Source organism: Pichia kudriavzevii, chromosome 3, assembly GCF_003054445.1.
Source record: "Pichia kudriavzevii chromosome 3, complete sequence".
Lineage (NCBI taxonomy): Eukaryota > Fungi > Ascomycota > Pichiomycetes > Pichiales > Pichiaceae > Pichia > Pichia kudriavzevii.
Window position 1 is genome coordinate 556,967 of NC_042508.1, and position 17,535 is coordinate 574,501.

The window sequence follows — 17,535 nt, forward strand, 5'->3', positions numbered from 1 at the left end:
GAATTATCCTATTCCGCATGGGATGATTTTTTCATTGATTCAAGCAAACTTAATAATTGCTTAATTTTGTCCTAGCTGAAATGGCGTGTATTTCTCTGTATATTTCTATTAGCCAGATATTATATTTGCTCCATTCCTGACAATACAAATGTTACAAAATTCAAGAGAAATAGGGAAACTTCTCTTTGCGGGGCTCAGGGAGAAGTATTTTACAAGTGAATGTGATGCGGCCACGTTGATGAGAAACCACCATGTACGGTGTTTTATCTTGCAAATACATAACTTTGTAAGTATTGAGCAATTTATGAGATTAATCAATGATTTACAAGGATATGCCTATAAGATGCAGTTTGATTCACCTTTAATCATAGCTATAAATGAAGAAACATACAACTTTTTAACTAGAGTAGTACAGATTAAAGAGCTAACGTTATTTCCAACATATATGGCATTAACGGCTACCCGTGACATAAATAAGATATTCGATGTTGGGAAAGCAATGGGTATTGAATTGAAGTCAATAGGCATAAATATGGTGTTTGGCCCAAGTTTGGATATTTGTTCTAAAGTTGTGATGGACGTGATTGGGACTAACAGTTTTGGTGTAAACCCTGACGAGGTTATAAGATTTGGCGGAGCTTTTCTCTATGGACTCAAGGAGGGCGGTCTTATTACCAATGTTGGGCATTTTCCTGGAATTGGTAAAAGCTATGTTCATAGAATTGGTGAAGTCCCAGTCCTATTGGATTCATTGTCAGCATTAGAGAGTTTCAATTGTTTACCCTTTAAAAAAATCATTGAGCATAATTTAGTCGATTCAGTATTGGTATCTACAGTTTTAATACCTAATGCAGTGAGTAAAGATGCTAATGCTTGCTTAAATCCCAAAATAGTTGATGGAATGTTAAGAAATGATATGAACTTCGATAAATTGGTTATTGCGGAAAATATAGAGGTTCAAGATCTGTATGTGAAGTATGGTATAGGCCAAGCAGCCTCAATAGCCATTGCTTATGCGCATTGTGACATGGTCATGGTAGTCTCTAACTTTGAATATCAACTGGAAGCATTGGAATATTTAAGTAAAGCATTTTCTGATGGAAATTATCAATCAACTTTAATTAATGCAATCAGGAGAATTGATGAATTCTTAGGTAAGGTATCTTGGTCAGATGATAATATCAAAGTAAATAGTATAATTTTGGATGAGCATAGAGAGTTGGCCATCACAGCTTTCAAGAAATCGATTACTCTGGTTAAAAACTTGGAAAACTTAATACCACTGAAACACTATAATAATCCAAGTAATAATATTTTTGGCAGTTCAGAAGTTCTAACATTTACACCAAATTTGAATGAGACATATAGGAAAGTGGTAAAGCTTCTTAAAAGTGGTAATGATAAGCATGGTATTAGTGCTTCTAACATAGTATACACTACCAAAAGATTTACCAGTGATATAAAGAGAAAAATTGCTGGGTCTTGGATGGTTATACTTTTTGCTGATGACTTGTGTTCGAATCACTATATACTTGATTTGATTAAAGAAATAAATGACTGTTTAACTTCTAGTCAACATTTGGTGGTTGTATCTGCTGATTCGCCCTATTATTTTTTTAATGATGAATCTTTGGTGCCTACATTTATATGCACATATGGTGATTCTTATGAAGCTTTAAAACTGGTTCCGGAATTAATATTTGGGAACTATGAAGCATGTGGCGTTATCCCGGGAGAAATAAACAAAGAAAAGGATTTTCAGGGTGTTCTCAGTGAATTATCAAATAGTGAATATACAAATGGAAACGATAGGTCAAAATTTGAAATATTATTAAACAAACCAAGTCGAAAGGAAATTGATATAGATGAATCATACAAAATGACACTACAGGCTGGTGAATTGAATACCAGCACAAAAATGAAAATAAAATCCTGGGTGGTCGAAGAATTTGATGGTACTCGAGATTCTTCCTTGTTCAATATGCTTAAATCCAGTATAGTTAGTAATTCCAATCGTTTGATTGATTTAGATATGTTTACTAGAACTTGGGAGTTTACGGAATATTTCAGTGATTTCTATAAAACTTTTGTTGTCCGAAACCCAACATTAAATTTGGTTTATGGAATGGTCGTGGTTATAGTCGATGATATCAGTAAAATTGGACATATCTGTTATATGATGGTTAGTAAAGGTAAGCGAAGACAAGGTGTGGGTGAAGCATTACATCAACATGCTATTAAGTATATGACAATTGATAGAAATTGTACAACAATTCTACTGGGATGTACTTTCCCTATGTTTAGCATTTTCCCACCAAACATTATAGACGAGATATTTACCGTTCTGGAGTATCTGCGAACGAAAAATCAATTTAACCTTGATGTTGATGATGTATCGATGCAGCTAATTGGGTTTTTCAAGTCATTTGGTTGGAGTTATACGAGGCAGAACAAAGGCTTGTGTCAGCTAAGCAGGAAGATACTGATGATATTGAACTACAAGGATTGGACTTTCCCCATGAAAGACAACAGTTACGAATTCTTGCAAAATGTAATTGATCTAAGCATCAGGTTTGATATCGAAGATGACGCCACTAGCGGGTTCAACGTCACTTTAAAAAAGCTGAGAAATGGCGAATTCGATGATTATGAAGAGATGTTATTTCCTCAAATGTATTCTGCTACAAAACTAGTTATCGAACACGAGCTAAAAGAAGTTGCACAAGGGTTCAAGCGAAACACGTTTTGCATATATGCAAGAATAAATGGGGTTATATGTGGGGGATGTATAGTGTACACCAGCCATAGTAGGCTATCTCTATTCTATCCATTCATTGAACATGTGAAGGGTAGTACGGATGAAGTTATTGCAGGAATCACGGGGTTCTTCATAAACTATAAAACTGAAAATGGCAATAAAACTGGCAGAGGCAACATCAATGACAATGAACTGATCAAGTTGGGAATTTTATCAGCGTGCATTGAGATTTTGCACTCTTTGGGTATTGACAAATGCCTCTTGCATAATATCCACAAGGATGACAATGAGTTATACAGGGATTGTGGATTTCAAACCTTCTTGGAATACTGTGCTTGTTACGGTAGTAAACAAGCATTTGAATGGATTGTTTGAAGAATACGTATCTATAGGTCAAACATAAACCTGTAGTATTTTACCTTTTTGTATCATTCAATGAAGACAGTAGGAACTTATCTTTGTTGTCTAAAGTGGCAGCGTTTGTGTCATTCTTATTACCATCGTAGCTCCCAAATGAGGTCTCAATGTCCAATTCGTGAATAACTTGACCTTGGTCCATATCGAGTCCGTCTTCAACAGTCCCCTTCCGGGCAGGCGTCACGTCCTTCAAGTCGTCAGTGGTGAGGCGGATCGTAGTTGGGTCTCTCCTGAGCATGTTGGTTGGCCACCTGACGTCTGCAAATGAAGATACCAACGTCCCCCAAACACGGAAAGGCAAGAAATTTGACCTCATGGTGTGAAAAGATATTTGTTGCCATACACAGTGAGGGTGTCAAAAGGCAATTTTGCTCTTCTATATGGCTCTTCCTCAAGAGTATCGTATCCTAGCCTACAGAGGGTCGGTGTGACGATAGGTGTTTGGTGTGGTCAGACGAGAGGTGTGGAATATGTAGAGATATGTACTATTATTCCAGGGGGAATGACAAGAGAGAGAGAGAGAGAGAGAGAGACACGTACAACGAACGCCATGTCTTAGTATATGTTACTACTGGGAAGCTCACTAGATTTTTAAGAATAAAAGAACAGCCTCTGAGAAACGCAGAGGTTGTGATGGGCTTTATTCCTGTTGAAAGAATGTAGAATTCCAAATGGAGACAGACACTAGATTGTTTGGAGAAAATAAGAGGGGGAGGATGGGGGGAAGCAACCAGCTATGAAATACAACTCTTTATTTACAGAGTGAACGGCTACTTTGGCAGCTACGGCGAGAGTAATTTTCCAAATGTGCAAGGAGATTCATGTTTTTTTTTTCTCTTATAACATCTCCATAAATTTATCAATCTTGGAACCATTCATTTGAAGGACCTGTATTGACCAACGCATTGCGATGTTCTTGGTACTTCTGTTTGTGATGGCCGTCATGGTCCTGGCGGTTGTTATGTTGCCAACCATGTCTGGGCTAGTGACATATACACGTACCAGTAAACATAGGGAAGAACTTTCTAGTAGCCAGAGTCATAAACAGACTGATTTCTATGAGACGCCTGATGTTGAGGAGGAGGAAGAGGAGGAGAAAGAACTCAATTCAGGTAAGACCAGCGGGTTGAAAGCCAAGCTGCGTATCACGGAAGCGGACTTGCCTGTGAAGCTCGAACTGGTTGGTGAGGGAGAGTTAAAGAGACGTGTGAGAAGCACGCACAAAGGGCCAACGAGCGGTGATCCGACTGTGTATGACTATGACATTGACGAGCTTATTGCGGAGGAAAATGCACGGGAAGAAATGGAGAAGAGGGCTGTCTATGGAAGCGCTGATGTTTGAAGGTGTAAATATGTATAAAAAGGTCTAAAAATTAAAGGTTTGGATGAAGAATACTCTTGTTTGCTAATTCGTAAAATAGCATATAAGTGCCGTCACTCTTGAGTACGTTTTCCTCTGTACATAGAGAGACCTCGTCGTCACTTATAGCATACCAGTTATCGTTATGCCAACGGTGGCAAGTATAGTGGCCATAGTTGTGGGTCCCCCAATGAGAAACCACACTTTTCAAAGTGTAACTTGAATCTTCATTAGAGTCTGGCGCCATGTACTCGCTCAAGTCCAGTTTTATAGGGAAGTTGATCTTTGATGAGTTTTTCCTTACCATACCTCTCGCTGGGTCGTAAACTGACCTGTTTATATGTATGCAGAGTAACGGAGGAGGTTTTGATATAAATGTAGATTTGGCCTTGGTGACATGCTTGACCATGTTTGTTGTAGAGAATTTCTGAAACACATCGTCGGGAATGGTGGTTTCCCTTAGAACTTTGCTGATTTCGTCGATTCTCTCCCTAATTTTCAGGGATAGTTTCTCATTGTCTATGTTTTGTAAGTTCGATTCTAGTGAATCCTTGACGTAGGTCAACGTACACCTATTGCATTCGACACCGTCAATCAGTTCTGGTTTGACAAACTCGTCGAGCAGCTCGTTCAAATCAAATGTGTGTCGGGTACCTTTCGGTATCGACAGCGATAAACCGGAGACAACTGTATTTCTCTTACCGCTAGACTCACCACAGTTAGTGCATTTAATTTCTTCAGTTTGTATGCCATCAACGGGGGTAACCAAGTTGAGGGGAGTCTTTTTCCTCTCCTTCTCGTCCTCTTCTTCCTTCTCGTCCTTCTCCTTCACTTCAGACTCGATCTGCTTCATCAAGTTCTGGTAGAACTCTTGGGCATCTTCCTGGTTATACCCGAAGAAGAGATGCCTGCTTGGCGAATCGTTCATCACTTTCAGCAATGGTTTTGTGGAAAACAGCTTGGACTTCTCTCGATGGACGTTCAACTCAGAGAGCAGTTTGTTCAGTGTCTTAATGAAGGTCTTGTCATGTTGGTTTAAAAAGTCTGTAAACGCAGTTGAGGAGGCCAACGATTGGATGATTGAGTTGATGAAACAGGTATTACCATCATTGGCTAGACCTCCAATAAACGGGCCCGGTTTGATCTCTTTTTCCTCCCCCTCTTCTCTATTGAACAGCATGTATATTGAAGATACAACTAATATTAACAAGGATACCAAGATGGGGATCCACATATTACAAAGGAAACAGGGGTACAAAGAGTATTAAAACAGAGAGCTCTCTTTTTTTTGGCACAAACAAAAAAAAAAGACAAACAGCATGAAAAAAAAAAAATAACGAAAAATTATGTGCTCTTTCTGTGTTTTTCTTTTTCGCTTTCAATCAACAGTTTCACCTTAAATTTCACCTTAAATTTCAGGTTATATTCTAGGTAAGATTTCAGCTTTGACATGTTCGTCTGATGATTATCAGGAACTTTCATTTTTCCTTACTATAGCAAGGGCGGAATCCATTGCTAACTTTATAGAATGTTCCAATTCTTCAACGGAATCTAGTTTTGAATCTAGTGCGTCACATAATGGTTTAATACAACGTTTACCATTATCGGTATGGAAGTGGCGCCTCAAGGCGTCTGTTCTAGCAAACCTTTTTTTACACCCCCAGGTGAGAGTTGAGTTTGGGATCTCGCCCCAGCATTGGAACTTCTTTAAACCGGAATGTAGATCAATGTGTCTTTTACGGTCGTGCTGTCGAGCAAAACGCTTATGGCAGTGAGGGCATTCGTAGGGGCGGTCGTTTGTATGCGACTTGAGGTGGGACTTCAAGTTGTAAGGGCGGGAGAATGATTTTGGGCAGTGGGGGCAGTCGTATGTCCCCGAGGGGCCTATTGGAGGAGAGACGTCTGAGTAGTTTGAGTAGTTTGAGTAGTTTGAATAGTTTGAGGAGTCTGAGTGAGTTGAGTCGAGACTTCGTTGGGAGGAAGTTGATGCACTACGACTTCGACTGGAATGGGAGAGTTGTCTGCCACGACGCATGGAGTGGAAATCTGGCGGTAGCAAGGACGAAGGGGACGGTGATAGTGATTGGTAAGGGGATGGGGAATGAGATGAACCCTGGTAGGGGGATGGAGGTGGAGAAGGTGATAGTGGTTGTGAATGTGGAAATGATGGAGAATCTCGAGGAGAGTGGAGGGAGTGGATACCGTTAAGAGAGCTAGCGTCTGATAGTGCAGGAGAGTTTGGAGGTAGGGAAGGAGAGTGAGACGGTGACGTTTCTAGTATGAGTCTAGGTGGAGGTATGGAATGTCCGAGGGTGTGCAGATTGTCCTGCTGTGCCAGTTGTCGAAGTATGTCATGGTCGTCATGTAGAAGTAGTTGCTGGTGGATATTGTTGGTGTTGATGTTGATGTTGGTGTTGGTGTTGGTACCAGTGTTGGTGTTGGTGTTGAAGTTTGTATCGATACCAGTATTGGTGTCGAAGTTTGTGTCGGTATTAGAGGTGTATTCGGCGTTGAAGTTAAAGCCGTCGAGGGGGTCCAATCCGGTGATTGTATCTAGAGTGTTGAAGTTTGCCAGTTCGTCCAGACTGTCGAGGCTTTCAATGTAGCCGAGGTCGGTGTCCTCAATGTGGATTTCCGGGAAGAGATGCGCAATGTCCTCCTGGTCGGCCATGGGGAGTGGTAGCGGTGGTGGTGGAGATTAATGCCCTGATATTAGAGTTGGACAAACCCTCTATCTATTACACTGTCAAGGACATAAAGTGTGTCAGCAATGAGAAAAATCCATGTCGAGCCAAGCCTAGTTTAATTTAGATGATATCTTTAGCCAAGCCACTTTTTCTAGGCAGAGAGAGGTGAGAATAATAAAAGAGGAGGAAATGAGGAAATGAGGAAATGAGGAAATAAAGAAATGAGGGTCGAATTTTTAAATTTTTCAGTTTTTTAGGTTTCTCATGCAGGACACGAAAGGGGAAATTCCAAAAAGAAAAGAAAAGAAATGGAAATGAAAAAAAGAAAAGAAAAAGGAAATTCCAAAAGGAAATGAAAAAGGAAATGGAAACAAAGCGACGCGTCGGTGCACAGTATATAAAATATATAAATAAAAATTCAAATATATTGAAGTACTGTGCCTTGAAATTGTAAAGTTTAATATGGCAAAGCTACATCTAGTGCTGGTTAATTATACCAAAGGCAAGACATTCTCTGAACATTCACCAACGACATTACCCGCTGGAGAGTAACTGCAAATGAGGTATTCCCCCCAAGCATTGTTGCATTGTTTAGTTGCACACCCTACATGGGTCGAACTCTTCCAAACAACGGCGGTAAAGTGGTTCAACACAGAACAAGATCCATAATCATAATTATCCCCCTCTGCGTACCATGCGTCAATTGCCCCCTCTAAGGTGTAACCTAAAGCCAAATTTTCACCATAAGGTCCACCAGAATGAGTGAGAGTTCCTGAACAATCGTAATTTGCCGCGTATTGGGCAGCGTACGCGTAAAGAGTGTCGTCCCAGACAAGGTCTGGCACGCCGTGAAGAGCACGTTTTGCATTGTGTGCGTTTAAGAGGGTTTCAGCGTTTGAGGATGAAGGAGTTGTTGATGAAGTAGAAGTGGAGGAGGAAGAGGTGGATGTGGAGGAAGAGGTGGATGTGGGAATAGAAGAAGTTGTTGTAGCAAGAGCAGGGGTATTGGTAGTAATTGGAGTTGTAGAAGTTGGAATATCGGTAGTAGTTGGAGTTGGAGTTGAAGAGATGGTTTCTGGGGTTGTAGTTTCTTCAAGCAACAAAGAGGAAGAGGAGGTTTCAGAGTCGACTCCTAGGGTGTGTGTTTGCACAACAACCTCTGTTGTCACTGCAACCTCAGTGATGGTTTCAATGAGAGGAGCACCTTGAACTAGTGGTGATAGAAGGAGAGCGAGAGCTAGGGCAGTGTGCATTATAAGGGAAGGTATAAACGAGGGAAGTAAAGGTTGGCTTTATGAAGGGAGAGTGGTGCAACTGCTAAGAGATGTATGTCCAATGATAACGAGATAGATGTAGAGAACAACAGGAGGAAATACACAAACAATACCAAAAAGAAGAAGAAGAAGAAGGGGAGGGATCTACACTTTATTTATATAGTGGACCCCTCCCTTCCCCCTCCTTAACTAAAGTCCATCAAGGTGCAAGGTAATATACCGGGTTGCTCCCCCCAGGTACACATCACCATATGGATCGGATCACAATGAAAAAATCAACAGAGACTGCAAAGTTAAAATCAAGGTGAAGGCCCAAAGACAATCAAATAATTCATTTTTCTAACTTTATAAATTCTTTAACTGCATCATATGTTAACCTTTATGGGAACTATTACATTGTTGCTATTCATGGGCTTGTTGTTGTTGTGCCGTTTACGGTAATTCTTTAAGGCACCGTGCCAAAACGCGTGTGAAACACGCGTCCCCCCCCTTTTATTCCCTCCCAATTCTAATTCTCCTTCACTGAAAAGACACGCTATCTCTATATGGTCTGGAGCACGCCTAAAGGGGAAACACGGCCAGACCGCGTTCGGTGCGTGGGAGAAATGGAGCTGTTTACCATAAAATGGACGCAATATTACCAAAACGAGAATAGGAAAGAGTAACAGACAAAATCAAACTCATAGGGAATGACAATTATTGCCGTTTTCGGACACTCATAAGGAATGGCAATCATTGCCGTTTTCGGACACTTGGAATTTTCTTGCCTTTTCCCCCTTTCACGCGGAGGTGAAAAATCAAGTAGAAAAATAAGTTACAAATAAATAAAAAATAATTAAGAAAAATAATTAAAAAAAGTAAAAAAAAGTAAAAAAAAGTAAAAAAAATCATTAGCGGCTCGTTGACAAGAAAAAAAAAGTGGAACTGAAAACTTCAGAAAATTTGGAAAATTCAACCTTTACGAGGCTCGTCGACTCGTGCTGGGCTCATCTTTTTTTTTTTCACTTGGTCTGACCTTAGTGAATGTACTTTATTCTTACTTTAGTTGACTTTACTTTAATTTGCTTTATTTTCATCTATTTTACTTAGACTTAAGTTTGTCTTGTAGACAATACAACATCTACTAATGTCTTTGCACACTGCAGAATCTCAGGTTTTAGAGGCACTCACCTCTTTACGTTCTTCTTCACTAACTCCACATTCGCAACAAAATGCTAGTCAAAATCAAGGTGTGAGTTTTGGTCTTGGCCAGGGGAATACACCTTCACCAGCCTCTCCCAATAGAAATGGGAACTCCACGCCGCATTCTCCTTCTCACTCCAACTCTCCTGCACACCATTCTGTTTCAGCTCCAGAACTTCGTAGGGCTTCCTCAGATGACCAGTCTCCTCCCTCTTCGGCATATTGGGGGACGGTTCTTGTGAAGGGTGAACAACAACTACAGCAACTACAGCAACAACTACAACAACAAGTACAACAACAAGTACAACAACAAGTTCATCAACAAGTACAACAAAAAGTACATCAACATCAACATCAACATCAACATCAACATCAACATCAACAACAACAACAACAACAACAACAATCCTCAAATCAAACTGCTCAGCCACTTTCGAGCGTGTCCATTTCAGATCTCGTTGAAGCCGCCAACCACGTTGAACAAAAAGTTGAATTAGACACGGAAACGGGGGTTGGAATTGGAATTGGAATTGGAGTTGGCGGTAGAAATTTGAATATATCTGCGAAAAAGTCGCGCAAACGACGCGACGACCGTAATGGCAGTGAAAAATTAGAACAAGGTTTAGAAGAGGAAGAGGCATATGAAGATGAAGATGAAGATGACGATGACGATGACGATGACGATGACAGTGGCAAGCAACTACAACAACGTCTCCCTGACGTGGGAACGGGCGGAACCGCAATTAGTTCAGGTGATAAATTGAATAATGTGGATACGCCAATAATGGAAAAGAATTTCAAAACTACAAAAGTCTCTAAATCTTCAAGAGTCTCTAAATTGGCAAAAGCTCCAAAAGCTGTAAAGGCTACAAAGATTGCAAAGGCTCCTAAGGCTCCTAAACCTCCCAAGGCTCCTAAGAAAGAATTCCACTGTCCAAACTGTCCAAAGACTTTCACTAGGAAATCCAATTTGGACTCTCATTTAATCACACATTCCAATGAAAGACCACATTTATGCAGCCATTGTGGTAAGGCATTTGCAAGGTTGAGTGATCGTACCCGTCATGAAACCACTACGCATGCTCAAGTGAAGACCTTCCAATGTAGAGGGAAGGCGCTTGAAGGGGATGCCGAATGGGGGTGTGGACATTTCTATTCAAGAGCAGACGGATTACGTAAACATTTTAAGAGTTATGCAGGAAAACAATGTCTAGCAGCCTTTCGTGGTTTACCTGCAGATTCAATCACAGCCAATTCTAGGAATAGTACGGAGGGTAATGAGGAGCTCGACGCCTTTGTGGAAGCTGCTGTAAGAAACGTCCGTGCCCATTGCGGTTGGTAATGTTTGGTCAGTTACAGATGCAAATTGTTGAACTTGACAAAGATAAGGATAATAAGAAAAATTACAAGAAAAGTAATGAAAATTAACAAATATCGGATATCTCTCGTCCTATATCATGAGTGTATCCGTTAAATCAATGACTGTTTTTGTGTCTGTTTTGTCTTGTTTTTTTCCTCTTGATAAAATTTATCCTTTGGTTGAATTTATGCCTTGGGCCGCCAATACGCGGAGATACGGAGATGCGGGTCTAAGTTGTTTCTTTTTCCAAGACAATGTGAGAAAATTGCAACAATATGAGAAAAGAGCACAAGAGGAAACAGAAAAACTTGAGCCACAGTACCGGATTCTCCTCGTTTGACTGTTTTGGGTATGAAATTATACACTTGAGTCATTGGAAATCATCACTTTTAAATTTTATTGATTTTATCTCCTACTCTTCTTTTTTGTATCCCCCTCTATTCTCTCTAACAAGATAAGAACCCAACATAGGCATGCCAGACTGGGCAAACGTCACTGTTGCTACGCCCGTTGAATGGGCATTTCGTCAAGTCGACTCTTTGTTTGTGAAAATACTCCCATCTAAAATACACCACCAACTAAAGAAGATATTTGATTTCTTAGTGAGCAAGTGGTTTTTTATTGGGTTGGCCTGCTTCATTGCATTGGCCCACTCGTATCCCAGCGCCACCAATGGTGTCCACATTGACTATTGGGCTGTGGCGCTCATTTTCTTCATCTCTGGTTTATCGATTCATCGCAATGAGTTGTTACTCAACTTCTCAAACATCCACGCACATATCTCGGTGCTTGTAATGTCTTTCCTAATTACATCGTCCATTGTCTATGGCATCTGCTGCGGAATCAAGGCTGCCGGTAATGAAAAAATCGCAAACTGGATGTTGGTGGGCTTGATTGTCACACATACCTGTCCAACTACAGTCTCCTCAAATGTCGTCATGACTCGGCTGGCCGACGGTAACGTAGCTCTCTGTCTATGCGAAGTCATTATAGGCAATATGTTGGGCGCGTTTATAACCCCGGCATTGTCGCAGATGTACTTAACAGGGACTTGGTCCTTTGCAAACCCGGCAAACGGTTCCAGCGTCCAATCTGTTTATAGGCACGTTATGAAACAGATCGGCTTGTCGGTCTTTGTCCCCATGTTTGTCGGACAGGTGGTTCGATATTTCTTTGAGAAGCAGTGTGACTGGTGCATGAAGAAGTTCATATTGAATAAGGTGGGCACCTTTTGTTTGCTACTTATTATGTGGTCCTCCTTTTGTACGGCGTTCTACCAAAACTCATTTACATCAGTCTCTCATGCTTCGATAATCATGATTTGTTTCTTCAATTTTGGTATTTACTTGTTCTTCACAGTTGTTTGTTTCTTTTACGCACGCCCGCTCTTCATCAAACGGTTGTTTCCCCGTGACATTGACAATGATTCATCCTTGGCTTATAAGATCCTCTACAAGTTATTCCGTCCTTTCTACTATTCCAAGAGGGACACCGTCACCATTTTGTTGTGTGGCCCGGCGAAAACGGCAGCATTGGGCGTGTCGTTGGTGACGTCGCAATACGGCAACAACAACCCGCATTTAGGCCAGTTGTTGGTACCCTTGGTGCTATACCAAGCTGAACAGGTCTTCACTGCCGGAATGCTCACCTCCTTGATGAAGAGGTGGGTTCATTATAACGAAGCCACCGATTCCGAAGAGGAATCCAACGACAAGTTCGACCAAACATCAATACAATCCTTCTCTTCTGTATAATATATATCCTACAATGTTAAGCCAACAATTTCTCAATATCTTGGGTGTCGGTAACCACACTCCTCAAACACCACCGTCCCTGTGGACTCTTCCAATGTTTCCTTAACCCGTCCTTACGTGAATAAACGTGTCCGCACCCCCAACGAGTGCCATCATGAACACCAAGACATTTGTAGCTCGTCTTCAAATGTAATGATCGCTCGTGTCGGTTCTTATCACTCCTCCGTACAAACCCCTTACCACAGAACGAACAAACATGCGGCTTCACCTTGAGGTGCATACGTATATGTGAATCATGGTTGGACTTACGTGGGAAAACTTTACCACATTCACAACACCGGAACTCACCTTTCCCACTGACTCTACCCTTGGCACAGCTACGGCTACGGCTGCCATCCTCGTAGCAAGATTTGGCTGACCCCGTTTCCAAAACGTAGCCATTAACGCCCTCCTCTTGTTCGGTTCCATTTGCCTCTTCTTCCTCTTCTTCCTCTTCCTCCCCTTCTTCCCCTTCTTCCCCTTCTTCCTCCCCTTCTTCCTCCCCTTCTTCCTCCCCTTCTTCTTCCCTATCCTCCTCTCTGGCTTCTACGTCTACCGTCTTGGTCCCCTCGTTATGCACACCAACGATATTCTCGGTATTCAAATACTCATAACCGTCAAATGTGAACTCCCGCACACCAACGTAATCAACAAATCGACACTCATCTGGCATATCGTATACCTCAAACAACGAGTCCATTCCATCCTCACTGCATTCAAGATCAGCAACATCGCCAACGTCCTCCTCCAACTCCGGCACACCCATGACCCTCTCTGAGAGAAAAGAGACACCGTCTTCCTCGATAGGCTTCCACAACTGCGTGGTCACCACTCGGGCACATAACTCAGCCCCGTGGAATCCTCCCTCCTTGGAGTAAATCTCGTCCTCTCCATATACATACCCATATCCACATTCACACTCGTACTCGTAGCCACACTCGCATTCTCGGCCGCATCCCGCCTCTTGGCACTCCTCTTGCTCGTATTGAAACATATTCATCCTTGCACAGCATGGCAGCCTGTCTATTGCTTTGCTCGTCAGTGTCCTCCTATAGGGGCATACAGTATCCTTATATACATTTCATGGCCCCCCTTTGCCACTTCTTCACCAGTGAAAAGCCAGTGATTTCTATGGCTCATTAAAATCGAACTAGTCTGGATTAGGAAGTAAATGGGCACTACAAAGAATCTCTTTAATGTTCTCATGCAGTGCAATTTAATCTTGCCATATAGGGCAATTTGCTGAATCGCAACCTGTTACCAATTCAATTTATAGAAACCAAAAAGTTAAATTCTTTTTTTTTTTTTGGAAACTTGTCTACATGATGGAAATATAAAGGTAAAGTAGTGTTATATAATAATAGTAGGAGCAGTAATAATAAGCGTAATAGTAATAATAGTAATAATAGATACTTACATCATATTCCACTTAGAAACATTTATGGTGAACAATGGATGGTCCAGATTCATCATATTCTTGCTTGGAAATCCACATTTGTTGGAAGGTGGATAGAGATGCAAGAATGGAACCACCAATCCAGACAGAGTACTTTCTTTCTGGTGGAGCAATGATCTTGACCTTCATAGAAGATGGAGCCAATGCAGTGATTTCCTTTTGCATTCTTTCTGCAATACCTGGGAACATGGTGGTACCACCAGACATAACAATGTTACCATATAGTTCTTTTCTAACATCAACATCACACTTCATGATGGAGTTGTAAGTGGTTTGATCAATACCTGCAGCTTCTAAACCTAATGCAGAAGGATGGAACAAAGCTTCTGGTGCTCTGAATCTTTCGTTACCAATGGTAATGACTTGACCATCTGGTAATTCATAGGATTTTTCAATAGCACTGGATTGAGAAGCAGTTTGTAATTCTTGATCGTAATCTAGAGCAACATAACATAATTTTTCCTTGATATCTCTAACAATTTCTCTTTCAGCAGTAGTGGAGAAAGTGTAACCTCTTTCGGATAAGATCTTCATTAAATAATCAGTCAAATCTCTACCTGCTAAATCAATTCTTAAAATAGCATGAGGTAAGGAGAAACCGGCATAAATTGGAACAACGTGAGTAACACCATCACCAGAATCTAAAACAATACCAGTGGTTCTACCAGAAGAATATAATGATAAAACAGCTTGAATGGAAACATAGAATGCAGGAACATTGAAAGTTTCAAACATAATTTGAGTCATTTTTTCTCTATTGGATTTTGGATTCATTGGAGCTTCAGTTAATAAAACAGGATGTTCTTCTGGTGCAACTCTTAATTCGTTGTAGAAGGTATGGTGCCAGATCTTTTCCATATCATCCCAGTTGGTGACAATACCATGTTCAATTGGGTATCTTAAAGTTAAAATACCTCTCTTGGATTGTGCTTCATCACCAACATAAGAATCCTTTTGGCCCATACCAACCATAATACCTTGATGTCTTGGTCTACCAACAATAGATGGGAAAACTGCTCTTGGTGCATCATCACCGGCAAAACCGGCTTTACACATACCAGAACCGTTATCAATAACTAACTATAGAAAACAATAATAGGGGGAATGGTTAAATGTTAGTACGTTGCTTTAATTTTATTTTCCAAAATGTTTTCTCCTTTGTTTGTTTGTTTGTTTGTTTGTTTGTTTGTACTGTTTGTTCTGTTTTGTGATTCTCTTCGTAATGGACAAATAAACAAAATCACCAAGAACGTGAATTGGTCAAAATGAACTATAAGTTAGAAAATGCTTTTTTTTTCTACTGAATAGAAGGAATTGGTGGATGGAATAAAAAATAAGGATAATACCACTTTTTGTATTATAGCATAATTGTCATATTTCTCTATTTCTTTTTGTATAGTTGTGAGATTGGCAAACACGGGGGGGGGAACATAATCACAAGCTATAAATATAACCACTAAGGAATTGAGAACCCTTGATTACTTTGGTAAAAACAAAGACAATGTATATCTGGATCTTCATCAAATCAATCAAACCAAATAAAAAGAATATCTTGATAAGTTGTATCCAGATTAAACTAGTTGATGGTTTGTGTCTGAAAAAGAAATTCTTCATAAATTTTCCTTCAAATATATATGACAGACCATATATCATCAAATAAACTATCAATGAATCCATAAATTCCCGTCTTTAACTGAAGAGTCAATTGCCTCAAAATCACGAAAAGATAAAACAAAACACACACACAAACAAACATACGCGTGAGCACACAACCACCACAAACAAAAACAAACACAGGGAGACCAAGGTATCAAATAGAGAGGAGACAAGGAAAGAAGTTGTTAGTTAACAAGGAACGGAAAGGGGGGGAATGGTGAAGGTGAAAAAGTGCCGCTTCTTGAGAAAGTCGTCAATGATAAATGACCACCTCAATAACGATAATCCACACCTTCAAAGAATCACCACAAATATTCCTTCCTAATTCCATCTCTTTCAAAACCTTGGCAATTTCAAATTTCCAATTGGCACCATCATCGAAAAATAATGGGTATACATACTGCTGCAATATCGTCTGTAATATAATAAGGGAATCAATGTTAGTATTCATGTTATTTCCATTGTCAAGTTCCAAAAACAATTAGAACCAAGAGATCCAACAGGGCAATCAAACAAGAGGAGAAGAGGGTGTATGGGTGACTAGACCACGTTCCAGCTGATGGACATAGCAAGGGTTGTCCATCACTATACCATGATGAAACAGTACGGTGGAAGTTGCTAGAGTGGTCTTCTAGAGTAATACGATTTTCCAACCTCAATTCCCCCCTCCTTGTATGCAGCCATCCAACACGCCCTCCCCGTCGATGGAGGCGCTGCGGAAAGGTGTCATCTGGTCCAGGGGAATATACGTACCGTAAGAATCCATGTTTGTAGTTGTAATCTGCTTTGGAAGAAGGTAGATGTACTAGCAAGAGATGAAATCAGAAAGAAAAGACAATACTTTAAACAAACAACTAGAAGAAGAAAGTGGCCACCTAATTAAAGACAGCACAAAACAACATCCACCGTGGAAGCAACATACTCGAATGGAAAACCCACCATAACACGAGCTGCAACTGGAGCGAGGGCAAAAAAAAGATAAAAAATGAAAAAAAAAAAAAAAGAAAATAGCGGCTGCAATCGAATACTACTATTAACGTATACAAATAACCTCCGAGCCGGATTGTGTACTTGACGAGGGGAGCGGGCACTTTGAAAATGATGACAATTTTTTTACTTAATTCTACAGCGCCTGTTGCGCCTTGTTTTTGTATTGGGCAAACGCTGTTTACCAATTGCCGCTTTCGGACACGCTAATTTCAAGAAAACCTTCTGTTTAGTCAACAATAAAGAGAAAGCCGGATGGGAACAGCGACGCGTCGCTCGCAAAGCGGCTCAGCGAGAAGGGGGATGATGGAAAAGGAGAATAAGGGGGCTCAGCGAATGGGGGGTTCCCCTTTTCATTGTAGAAGGTCTATAGTGGTCTATTATAATGTGGTGTATAGTATTACGGTACTATGGTATTACAGTTTGATGTGTATTAATGTAGTGTATAGTATTACGGTACTATGGTATTAAAGTTTGATGTGTATTAATGTAGTGTATTTTATTGTAGTGTAATGTATTGTAGTGTATGTAAGAATGTATTGTAGTGTATTATATTATAGTATGTTATAGTATATTATAGTATGTTATAAGTATGTTATAGTTAT

The 17,535-nt window shown here is 40.4% G+C and overlaps 9 protein-coding genes across 9 annotated transcripts; 4 read left to right on the forward strand and 5 right to left on the reverse strand.

Annotated features, from left to right (window-relative positions):
* Nucleotides 1–148: 148 nt before the first annotated feature.
* On the forward strand, nt 149–3,133 carry C5L36_0C02630 (uncharacterized protein; the record flags this gene model as incomplete). Its single annotated transcript, XM_029465938.1, has 1 exon — nt 149–3,133. One exon carries the CDS (start codon nt 149–151, stop codon nt 3,131–3,133), a length of 2,985 nt encoding a protein of 994 aa, XP_029321798.1.
* Nucleotides 3,134–4,085: 952 nt separating this feature from the next.
* On the forward strand, nt 4,086–4,517 carry C5L36_0C02635 (uncharacterized protein; the record flags this gene model as incomplete). Its single annotated transcript, XM_029465939.1, has 1 exon — nt 4,086–4,517. One exon carries the CDS (start codon nt 4,086–4,088, stop codon nt 4,515–4,517), a length of 432 nt encoding a protein of 143 aa, XP_029321799.1.
* A 31-nt stretch (nt 4,518–4,548) lies between these two features.
* C5L36_0C02640 (uncharacterized protein) lies at nt 4,549–5,769 on the reverse strand (the record flags this gene model as incomplete). Its single annotated transcript, XM_029465940.1, has 1 exon — nt 4,549–5,769. One exon carries the CDS (start codon nt 5,767–5,769, stop codon nt 4,549–4,551), a length of 1,221 nt encoding a protein of 406 aa, XP_029321800.1.
* Nucleotides 5,770–6,003: 234 nt separating this feature from the next.
* Nucleotides 6,004–7,206, reverse strand: C5L36_0C02650 (uncharacterized protein; the record flags this gene model as incomplete). Its single annotated transcript, XM_029465941.1, has 1 exon — nt 6,004–7,206. The coding sequence occupies one exon, from the start codon at nt 7,204–7,206 to the stop codon at nt 6,004–6,006; it is 1,203 nt and encodes a 400-aa protein (XP_029321801.1).
* Nucleotides 7,207–7,713: 507 nt separating this feature from the next.
* C5L36_0C02660 (uncharacterized protein) lies at nt 7,714–8,475 on the reverse strand (the record flags this gene model as incomplete). Its single annotated transcript, XM_029465942.1, has 1 exon — nt 7,714–8,475. The coding sequence occupies one exon, from the start codon at nt 8,473–8,475 to the stop codon at nt 7,714–7,716; it is 762 nt and encodes a 253-aa protein (XP_029321802.1).
* Nucleotides 8,476–9,622: 1,147 nt separating this feature from the next.
* On the forward strand, nt 9,623–11,020 carry C5L36_0C02670 (uncharacterized protein; the record flags this gene model as incomplete). The annotated part of the gene is made up of 1 exon (XM_029465943.1): nt 9,623–11,020. The coding sequence occupies one exon, from the start codon at nt 9,623–9,625 to the stop codon at nt 11,018–11,020; it is 1,398 nt and encodes a 465-aa protein (XP_029321803.1).
* A 491-nt stretch (nt 11,021–11,511) lies between these two features.
* On the forward strand, nt 11,512–12,792 carry C5L36_0C02680 (uncharacterized protein; the record flags this gene model as incomplete). Its single annotated transcript, XM_029465944.1, has 1 exon — nt 11,512–12,792. The coding sequence occupies one exon, from the start codon at nt 11,512–11,514 to the stop codon at nt 12,790–12,792; it is 1,281 nt and encodes a 426-aa protein (XP_029321804.1).
* A 16-nt stretch (nt 12,793–12,808) lies between these two features.
* On the reverse strand, nt 12,809–13,831 carry C5L36_0C02690 (uncharacterized protein; the record flags this gene model as incomplete). The annotated part of the gene is made up of 1 exon (XM_029465945.1): nt 12,809–13,831. One exon carries the CDS (start codon nt 13,829–13,831, stop codon nt 12,809–12,811), a length of 1,023 nt encoding a protein of 340 aa, XP_029321805.1.
* A 429-nt stretch (nt 13,832–14,260) lies between these two features.
* On the reverse strand, nt 14,261–16,709 carry C5L36_0C02700 (uncharacterized protein; the record flags this gene model as incomplete). Its single annotated transcript, XM_029465946.1, has 3 exons — nt 14,261–15,367; nt 16,345–16,358; nt 16,697–16,709. 3 exons carry the CDS (start codon nt 16,707–16,709, stop codon nt 14,261–14,263), a joined length of 1,134 nt encoding a protein of 377 aa, XP_029321806.1.
* Between the last annotated feature and the right edge of the window lie 826 nt (nt 16,710–17,535).